Here is an 11,558-nt window from a genome sequence, read left to right on the forward strand (position 1 = left end):
TTTAAGATCATGGAATTAGGCCTCGCAATATTGGTTTGTGATGCAAGAACAACAAAATAAAGGCTGATGACAATAAAAGAGGTTAAAAGGCCAATAACTCGATACCATTCATGTAAGCTCCATCAGAAATGTCCACATTACACCAAGAAATGTTGTATTCATGCGAAGTTATGCCAATTTTTAGTTCTGGAGACGTTAAAGCTTCAAGACACAAAGGTGTGGGACAAAGCGGAGGCGATGTGGCTTCGTTCTTGTGTTCTAAGGTCTAGAAAAAAAATTAAGTTTCAATTTGAGTATTTTCCCATACAGCATATTCTCGTTTATAGGACGAAGTCGTGAGTGTATAATAAATGGGCTTTCATCATAATAAAATATACTTTGTATCCGAATAACATACTACAAACCTTAAATGTGAAACAAATTTACAAAAAAAAAATTCTTCTAAACAAATATTACATTGATCTTTGCAAAAATTGATCTTCAAAAGTTTTCAAACGTTCGTAAACACTGATCCATAATCATCATGTAAATATTAACTAGTTAGACCATTGTTATGGTATAAAACTTACTTTTAATTTTTAACATCTTGATTTTTGTTAACATTCCGGATAAGCTCAACATCTTGGATTTAGTCGGTATCTTGGGAGCAAGGGCGGAAGTAATTAGTTGGCGGGGTAGCACGTGCTACCCCTCAATTCCACCATAGAAATATTGATTTATATATATATATATATATATATATATATATATATATATATATATATATATATATATATAATTACCAACCTTATGATATGCTTTTTGATTAACTCAAAGTCAGATTACATTTTCTAATATAAAATAGAAGCCCAATTACTTAGCCCATTAATTTAAATGACAACCCATTAAATAAAAGAAAAACATATAGGTTTTTGTTTTGTGAACACCTAAATTACGAAAGGATACAGAGGATAAAAAATTGATATGTTTTTTTGATTTATATGATCGTCGTTTTAACTGCCGGCTGCTTCCTGCTTCACCATAACTTTTCTTGGCAAAGCTTATTCACCTATTTCGCTATTGGCTCACTTACGGAATATGAAACAAGTAATATTTAATTTTCCATCTTTAATGTTTTATGATTTAATGTTTAATGATTTAGTTTAATTTATTTGTTCAAATTGAAAACCTAATTAGCCAATTAGTTGCTCACTTGTATTATGTTTAAATCTTCAATTGTGAATTTTAAATCTTTAATTATATTTGTAGGGTTTAATTGGAAATTTTTTTAAAAGGACATTGGATGTTGGTAGTAGTGATGAAAGTGGTGGAGGAAAAAGACCTCATCCTCAACCACAACCACAACCACAACCTCAACCTCAACCACAACCACAACCACAACCTCAACCACAACCACAACCACAACCACAACCACAACATATTCCAACTAGTTTTGATATTAATAATCTTCCTTCGGACCCGACAGATAGACCACGAATTACATCATATCATCCAAATCAAATGGATGAAATAAGGAGAGCATATTGGATTAAAGGACCTTCTCAACCAAAAGGCCATGATTTTCCATCAATAAAAATTGGTGGTAAGAACAGACGTTTTGTAAAGGAATGGTTTGATGAATTTAATTGGTTAGAGTATAGCACAAAAGAGAACAAAGCTTATTGTTTATGTTGTTACTTGTTTGGTGATATTGTGGGGCAACAAGGGGGGATAGATGTATTTGTGACAGGAGGCTTTGACACTTGGAGTAAAAAGAAATCATTGAAAGATCATGAAGGTAAAGCTGACAGTCATCACAACAAAGCAAAACAAAAATGTGAAAATCTAGTAAAGAAAAACCAATCTATTAGTGAAGCTTTTCATAAGCAAACTGAAGTTGAAGCAAGTAACTATCAAATTCGATTACGTGCTACAATTGATACTTATAGATTTTTATTGAAGAATGCGTTACCATTTCGTGGTCATGACGAGTCGGATGGGTCAATTTCTAAAGGCCTTTTCATTGAAGAATTATCATTCCTTCGGGACCATAATGAAAAATTTTATAATGTTACTTTAGAAAATGCTCCAAAAAATGAAAAGTTGACGTCTCCAAAGATTCAAAAAGAGTTTGTTCAATGCTTTTCAAAAGAGATAATAAAGTCCATTTGTGAAGAAATTGGTAATGATGTGTTTACTATATTAGTAGACGAGTCTAGTGATGTATCCAAAAAGGAACAAATGGCTATGGTTTTACGATATGTTAGTAGCCTTGGATTAGTGAAAGAAAGATTTGTTGGAATTGTTCACGTGAAGGATACAACTTCTTTAACTCTAAAAGAAGTCATTGATTATGTATTTATCAACAATAACTTGAGTATATCTTAGGTAAGAAATTATAATTTCTTTTTTTAATTTATTTGAATGGTTATCTATTTTATTTTTTATATATAAAGTTTTTTATATAGGTAAGAGGGCAAGGATACGATGGAGCAAGTAATATGCGGGGTGCATTTAATGGTTTGAAAGCATTGATATTGAAAGATAATCCTTCGGCATATTATATACACTGTTTTGCACACCAACTTCAATTAGTGGTTGTGACTGTAGCAAAAAACCACGATGGTGCTGATGATTTCTTTGAGCAATTAGCTTTGGTGGTTAATGTGGTGTGTGCTTCTTGTAAAAGAAAAGATATAATACGAGATAGTTACAAGGAAAGGGTTCAAAAAGAAATTGGTAATGGTGAAATTGAGACCGGAAGAGGGTTAAATCAGGAGACTTCTCTTGTTCGAGCTGGGGAGACAAGATGGAGCTCACATTATAAAACCATAATAAGCTTGAAGAATTTGTTTCCGGAGGTTATCAAGGTTCTTAAATATGTTGAAGAGGAGGGGTCTAGTTTAAATAACCGAAATCAAGCGTATGGTATTTTGTCGTATTTCAAGACTCTTGATTTTGTGTTTTATTTACACTTGATGTTGGAGATTTTTGGTCTCACGAATACCTTGTCAAAACATCTTCAAAGAAAGGATCAAAATATTTGGAAGCGGCTTCTTTGGTAAAAGTGACGATGAAAACGTTCAAAGCTTTTAGAAATAATGGGTTTCCTTCAATGTTGGAGAAGGTATTTTCTTTTTGTCATAAACATCAAATTAAAATTGTGGAAATGTCTGAATTTTATGTTACTCCAAGAAACCGTAGAACCAAGGTTACTAATCAACATCACTTTGAAGTTGATATTTTCAACACGGTTTTGGATATGCAAATTCAAGAATTTGGGGATCGTTTTAGTGAAGTGAGCATCGATTTGCTTGAATACACGGCGGCTTTGAGTCCTTGAATACACGGCGGCTTTGACAAATCAAAGTTGGTGAAGCTAAGTGAGTTGTACAAAACTGATTTTAATGATTCGGAAAGGGTGTATCTTGATGGTCAACTTGAAACCTATTATCACTTTTTGATGATGATGAGAGATTTTCTAATTTGAAGGGAATTCCAGACCTTTCTCGTTTGATGGTGGAAACCGGGAAACATCTTTCTTTTCCTTTGGTTTATCGGTTATTAAAGTTGACTTTGGTTTTGCCCGTCGCAACCGCAACCGTTGAAAGATGTTTTCCGCAATGAAGCTTTTGAAGACCGACTTACGTAACAAAATGGGTGATGATTTTTTGAATGATGCTTTAATTTGTAGTGTAGAAAAAGAAGCATTTATGGATGTTAAGATTGAACGAGTGATAGAGCGCTTTCGGAAAATGGGTAATTGTAGAGGACAACTTTAAAAAATATAATTATGTAAGACTTTTGCGCTAGTTTGTTATTTCTAATGAAACCGTAATTAAAAAAAATTATCTTACTATCTTTTATTGAGATTTTTTTTTTGTGCTACCCCTTACAAAAATTTCTAGTTCCGCCACTGCTTGGGAGTGCCCTCATTTTCTTGTAATATTTTATGCAGGTATCTCGGGTTGACTAAAAAGGGATAGACTAGGTCAAAAACATGTGGTCAAAAGCCTTGTGAACTTTGAAGACCATCGAGAAAACCGGGTCATGCATGGATCAAGGAAGATCCCTAGAATATTGAATTATTTGTTATTATGGATATGTATAAAAAGCCTAGTTGATCATCATATACATACACATTCACTTCTACTCTCACCTTCATTCTCTCGACACTTTTACACTTACAAGACGATCAACTAGCAATTATAATCACATTTTTATTAATATTAAGTTTTAATGGAAATGATTTCATCACCTCCCGAGGTTTTATGCCGGAGATCCAAAATGATTAAGGTCTTTCCTCATACATCACTATGTTCTTGCACTTGCTTTTAATTATTTACCGTTGTTTGATCGATTACAACATTTTTTCGTACTTACTTGATTGTTTTTCCGATTTCATTATCAAAGCTACCAAAATATTTTGTGGTATATGGGTATCTTTTTGAATATCTTAAGGTTAACTATTTAAATTCATTCATTATATGACTTTAACATTATTTTTGTCTCAAATATTTCAAGTACACTTGTTTGCACTTTAAAATGAATCAATCCTATGAAACAATTTTCTGAATATTATTGTCTTGTAACATACATGTTTTGAAATCGTGTTTTGTAATTTTAAAAGTTAATAATATTATGAAATATTATGTGATATTGAGTATTGAGTTCTAACAGATACTTTTTACTAGAAATGAAGTAAAACTATGTTTAGAATCACTCGAAAATATTGGAAGTCTTATCAGATTCCAATCAAAAGGCAAAAATTGAAATTTAACAAAAATATAAAATTTGAAAATAAGTAAAATTTTATTATTGAAAGTTGTAAAGAATCTCGTTAGAAACATTTAGGCGAAAACTTCATCAAAATCCGAGCTACAACGAAGAAGTTATGACCAATCGAATATTCGCGACAGAACCGGCACGACGCCGAATGACGTAAAAAGTGAGTTTTTTTGATAAACTACTTTTTAGCCTTGGTGATCTTAATGAAAGTCTTAGTATTCGTTAAACCGAGAATTTTCATAAAAGGAACATCAAAATCTGACTTCGTATGAGGAAGTTATGATTTTTCTAAGTTTCAGTATAGCAATAGACTGCTAAAAACTCAAAATAAAGATCAAGTGATTTTTAGCCGAAACAACCTAAAAGAGAATTGAAGGTCTCGTTAATAGTAGTTCAACTGTAAAAAGACAGACGAAAACGGACGTCGGAAGAAGAAGTTATGAATTTTTAACGGTATTATCATGTCCCGACCTGTTAAAAATATAATAATAATAATAAATTCAAAATTAGTCGACGGAGTCTAAATAAAAGTTGTAGAGCATAATTTCACCTACGCGTGGATATAAAGAACATTAAGAACGGAGTTCGTATGCAAAAGATATGAATTTTACAAGTTTATGGCATGAAAATCGAGGCTAGCCCGAGGAGGTACGCCCCGCGTACAAGAGCTATGCCCAGTGTACTGAATCCGACGAACACGTATCATGCATTCTTGAAACGTCCGAGGCCCGGGTTCCGATCTGATAACTCCTCGCATGTACGCCCCGCGTACGAGAATTACGCCCCGCGTAGATGCCCGCCTCGCGGTATGCCCATCGTACCGAGGACTACGCCCAGCGTAGTCAGCAGCTTCGCACACTATAAATAGAGGTCGAGGGCTTCCGAATTTTGGTTACATTTCCTTACATCTTACACCCTCTGTACTCTCTAAATTTACCCTAACACCCCCCGAAGCCCCGATATCATTTCCGTCACCCGAAGCAAGTCCAGACGCCCCGAAGTTTCCGAGAAAATTATATTTTCAAGTTGAAACTCTGCCCGTGTAAGGCGGTTTTCAACTAAAATCCCCGGTTTCGTCACAGAAAGCCATATTTAGAGCCGAAGTGCTGCCCAAATTAATATTTTAGCCCCCGGTTATTTCAAGGTGAGTTCAATATATAGGAACAATTGTATGTTATGTGTTATTATCTCGTGCTGTTATTCCATGCTATTATGGTTGCAAAGTTATACCTTTGACCATGTGATCAGTGAAAGGACTTAGATTCACGGTGGTACTGGTATGTAGTCTCTGGCCATGTAGAGCATGTCTTGTAAGAGAATGACTTATACTCTATGGCATTGGAAGAAGGTTAGTTAGGGCTGAAAGCCTGAAATCTACCAAAATGTTTATTCAGAAATTGTATGTCTTCTATGCCATTTGGGCCGAAGCGTTATTGATGTATATCTAGTTTTGAAAATGTTATGTCTCATTAATTGTATATCTTTGAATCAAGTCATTGATTGATATGGAAAGCTTATCACATGATTCACATATGTCTTTGTTGTTCCTCTTTGCTTCTGCCATATTGAAGTATATATATGGCATAACGTTATATTGTATATATTATTGAACTCACTAAGTGTCACCGCTTACCCCTCTCAATATTTAACAATTGCAGGAGATAAATAAGCAGTATGGTCGTATACTGTTGGGAGATTTAGAATAGTTTGTATTATTACTTTTGTACTTAAGTTTATGTTTGTATAAAATTACAATATCCTGGGTAGTTATGTAAAATATTAAAACTTAGTCGGTTTGTATCCACTCTTTTGTAACCACATTATCCATGTAAGATATTGTTTTATGAATATGCATGTAGCATGTTTTTGGAGTAATATTGTTTTGAGTATGAAAGTTAGGGTCTTTCAATCATGGTATCAAAGTAGTAGTTTAAGTGAACTAAATTCCATGGTATGGTATTTAGACTTAAACTACTAGAAGTTCAATATATGAACTGAATCATTGTATGTATATGGATACAAACCATAGGAAACACTTAAGTGAAGTATTAGGTTATAATAAATCCTAATATTCTAAAATACTATGTTACTCCTAAATTTCAGAGCAATGGCTGAACAAGTAAGTAGCCATACACCAGAAATGGGTGGAGGTCCTCAACCTGATGAAGTGACCACTCTAGTATCTCCTCGTCAGGTGCGACTTATGGATAAACTCACTAGTGTTATTTGGAAGACTCTTGAAGAATACAAAAAGAATAATGATACAGGCAAAGAGAAAGCCACTGGAGAATCTTCGGGAGAGAAGGCGAGACATCCCTCATTCAAGACTTTCAAGAGTAGCGGTGCTATAGAGTTTTCTGGTGTACTTAATCCCATAGTTGTTCTAACTTGGATTCAGAACACAGAGAAGGTGTTTCGTATTTCTCATGTGGATAATGAAGACAAAGCTAATTATGCTTCTGCAATGCTCATCGGAGAAGCATTGATCTGGTGGGAAGCAACATATGAAGCTCTCAACGAGTATGACCAGGAGAATATATCCTAGGAGATGTTTAAAACTTTTTTGTTAGGGAAGTATTGTCCTCTAGACATGAGGAGGTGATTGGAGAAGGAATTACTCGAGCTTAAACAGGGAGGAATGACTGTGAATGAGTATGAAACTCAGTTCAACCAAAAAGCACGGTTTGCTGCAAAGTATATTCCAACTGAAGACTAGAAAATTCAGTTATTCATGGAGGGACTATGGAATGAAATCCACAATTTCGTTGTCAATCGGGATGTTCTGTCATTCGATAAAGCTGTTGAGTATGCTCGAAGACGCGAGCATGACTTAGAAATACGTCGTGCCACTCTTACTGTTCCGAAGCATCCACGTACTGAAAGAACTGTTCCTGTTCCCTCTATTCCACCAGCTCAATCCATTCGATCTGAACCTAGAAAACAAGTGCAATCTCAGAGTGCTTTTCATGGTCGTGGTAGATCACAATCTTTTTCTATCCAATCGCCTTCATGTCGCGTCTATGGAAGGAATCATCCAGGTCAATGCAAAATAGACAAGGAATCCATTGTTTGTTATGGATGTGGAGAAATGGGTCACATAAAGCCAGCTTGCCCAAGGAAGGATGTGAGTTGTTATGCATGTGGTATTACTGGCCACAAGAAGCGTTTCTGCCCTACTCTTACTAGCCAAGTGCTGGGAAGTCAAGCTTCCGTTCAACAACAAAGGAATACTCCAACTAAAAAGGAGAGGTGCCAAAAGCTAAGGGTCGTGCATTCTAGACTACTGCAGAGGAGGCACGCGAGGACCCGAATGTTGTGACGGGTACATTTCTTGTTAACTCTAGAGCTGCTCACATCTTATTTGATTCTGGTGCCTCATATTCTTTTGTGTCTCATGAATTTGCGCATTCTTTTCAAACTGCTTGCTATGCACTCGCGCAACCATTTCACGTAGATACTGCGGGAAGTATATCTTTACTTGCTGATAAAATCTATAGGGACTATGTCGTAGAAATTAAAGGTTATAATTTTCTTATTAACCTGATCCCTATCTCCTTGCCCAACTTCGATATTATTCTCGGCATGGATTGGTTATCAAAGAACCACGCAGAACTCTTGTGTTACGAAAAGAAGGTACACATTCCTATTGAAGGGGAAGATCCTATTTATGTCTACGGTGAACAAAGAATCTTAAAAATAATCTCTTTCCTAAAAGCTCATAAATTTATATCGAATGGGTGCCCTATCTATCTGGCCAACACAGTTGATATCTCAAGAGAGGAGAAGAAAACTGTAAATGATGTTCCTGTTGTTAACGAACATCCTGATGTTTTCACCGATGATTTGCATGGACTACCTCCGGACAGGCAAGTAGATTTTCGAATTGACCTTGTGCCTGGTGCTGCTCCGATTGCAAAGACTACTTATCGTCTTGCGCCAGCCGAAATGAAGGAAATGATGATCCAACTGCAGAAATTACTTGACAAAGGCTTTATTCGACCGAGTACCTCTCCTTGGGGTGCTCCGGTATTGTTTGTCAAGAAGAAGGACGGATCGATACGGATGTGCATTGATTACCGTGAGCTAAATAAGGTGACTATCAAGAACAAGTACCCACTACCTTGCATCGATGATTTATTCGATCAACTTCAGGGTGTTAGCTATTTCTCAAAGATTGATTTGAGATCTGGCTATCATCAGTTGAAAGTACATGAGCAGGATGTATCGAAGACTGCTTTTCGGACTCGTTATGGGCGTTTCGAATTCCTTGTCATGCCATTCGGTTTTACAAATGATCCTGCTGTATTCATGGATATGATGAATCAAGTATGCCACCCAATGCTCGATAAATCTGTCATTGTATTCATTGACGATATTCTAATCTATTCCAAGTCTGAATCTGATCATGCCATTCATATTCGTGAGGTATTATAACTTCTTCGAAAGGAGAAACTGTATGCTAAATTATCGAAATGTGAATTTTGGCTTCGCCAAGTTCAATTTCTTGGCCATGTGATTTTTGGTGACGGTATATCCGTAGATCTTATCAAAATCGAAGCCATTCAAAATTGGGAAGCACCTCGTAATGCTTCTAAAATTCGCAGTTTCTTTGGTCTCGTGGGATATTACCGAAGGTTCATTAAAGAATTTTCTCGTATAGCAATACCTCTCACGAGTCTTACACGGAAGGAAGTGAAGTTCGAATGGGGTGAAGCTCAAGAAAAACCTTTCTCAACTCTAAAAGATCTTTTGACTCATGCTCCAATCTTATCACTTCCCGAAGGTGATAATGATTTCTCTGTCTATAGCGATGCTTCTAGGTTGGGACTCAGTTATGTGTTGATGCAATGTGGTAAAGTGATAGCCTATGCCTCAAGACAAATGAAAGATTATGAAAAGAATTATCCCACCCATGACCTCGAACTCGCTGCCGTAGTATTTGCCCTAAAACTTTGGAGGCATTATCTTTTTGGTACAAAATGCGAATTGTTTACCAACCACAAAAGTCCCAAGTATATATTCAGTCAGCAAACACTGAATATGAGACAACAACGAGCTATGGAGTTGATCAAAGACTATGACTGTGAAATCCTGTATCATTCTGGAAAGGCCAATGTAGTTACCGATGCACTTAGCAGGAAGATTTATCGTAATAGTATGTGTTATGCTATTACTCACACTATAATGAAGTTCACTATTCTTGATGAACTAGAGAAATGGCAAGTAGAGGCCTTAAAGCCAGAAAGTGTGAAGAAGGAAGGGATGATACATTATGCTGATATTTTACTTGATGATCCACGAGGATTAAAAGTATTTAAGAATCGGCTATGGATTCCAAAGATTGGTGGATTAAAACATAATATTTTAGATGAATCTCATAAGTCTAAGCTGTCAATACATCCTGGTACAAGTAAAATGTACTGTGTTGTGAGAACTGATTATTGGTGGCCTGGATTAAAGAGAGACATTGGAAGATACGTACAAGAATGTTTGATATGCTTACAAGTCAAAACAGAGCACCAAAAGCCTTACGGAATTCTAGAAAGTCTTAGTGTTCCCGTGTGGAAATTGGAAGAGTTGTCCATGGATTTTATTACCAAATTGCCAAAGACTATTGGACAACATGATAGCATTTGTGTAATTGTCGACCGCTTGACTAAAAGTGCATATTTTCTCGCCATGTGTGAAACGGATCCAATGGAGAAATACGCACAAGTATGCATGGATGAAATTGTTGCGAGACATGGTGTGCCACTAAAGATTATTTCCGATCGTGATACTCTCATCACTTCTCACTTTTAGGCGAGTATGCAACGTGAAATGGGATCTTCAGTTGGCCTCAACACAACTTATCATCCCCAGACAGACGGTCAGACGGAAAGAACAATCCAAACAGTAGAAGATATGCTTCGTGTATGTGTCTTGGAGTTCAGTGGTAACTGGGATAAATACTTACCTCTTGTCGAATTCTCGTATAATAACAGTTACCACGCTTCAATCAAAATGCCACCATATGAAGCATTATATGGTCGTAAATGTCGTACACCATTATGTTGGCGTGATGTAGGACAGAAGATCCTTGGAGGCCCTGAAATGATTCAAGACACCACCGACAAGATTCAAATTGTACGAGAAAGAATGAAAGTGACCCAGGATCGACAAAAGTCCTATGCAGAAAAGAGAAGACGACCCATAGAATTCCAGGTGGGTGATTTTGTAATGCTAAAGGTATCTCCATGGAAAGGCCTTATGCGATTTGGGAAGAAAGGAAAGTTGAGTCCCAGATTTGTTGGACCTTTGCAAAATCATCCAGAGGATTGGTAAGCAAGCATACCGCTTGGAATTACAGGAAGATTTGGCAGGTATTCATGATGCGTTTCATGTGAGTTATCTGCGTAAATGTTTGAGCATATACGATGAAACAGTCCCATTATATGAGGTGAAACTGGATAGTAAATTAAGATATATAAAAGAGCCTGAAGAGATCGTAAATGAAAGAACGACTAAGTTACGCAATAAAGAAGTAGAGTTGGTGCTTGTCAAGTGGAAACACCATCGAGGCCCAAATTATACTTGGGAAAATAAGAATGAGATAAGAGCGAAATATCCCCATTTGTTTTAATCGCTTTAATTTCGGGGACGAAATCCTCAAAAGGAGGAGGTATTTGTAACATACACGTTTTGAAATCGTGTTTTGTAATTTTAAAAGTTAATAATATTATGAAATATTATGTGATATTGAGTATTGAGTTCTAACAGATAGTTTTTACTAGAAATGAAGTAAAACTATG

The 11,558-nt window shown here is 36.0% G+C and overlaps 1 protein-coding gene across 1 annotated transcript; it reads left to right on the top strand.

Moving 5' to 3' along the window:
- Positions 1 to 1,500: 1,500 nt before the first annotated feature.
- LOC145130437 (uncharacterized) lies at positions 1,501 to 3,322 on the top strand. Its single transcript, XM_079065242.1, has 3 exons — positions 1,501 to 2,334; positions 2,448 to 2,907; positions 2,967 to 3,322. Exons 1-3 carry the CDS (start codon positions 1,501 to 1,503, stop codon positions 3,320 to 3,322), a joined length of 1,650 nt encoding a protein of 549 aa, XP_078921368.1.
- The last annotated feature ends 8,236 nt before the right edge of the window (positions 3,323 to 11,558 follow it).

This window comes from Lactuca virosa, chromosome 1 (genome assembly GCF_052849685.1).
Source record: "Lactuca virosa cultivar CGN04683 chromosome 1, Lactuca_virosa_CGN04683_v6, whole genome shotgun sequence".
Lineage (NCBI taxonomy): Eukaryota > Viridiplantae > Streptophyta > Magnoliopsida > Asterales > Asteraceae > Lactuca > Lactuca virosa.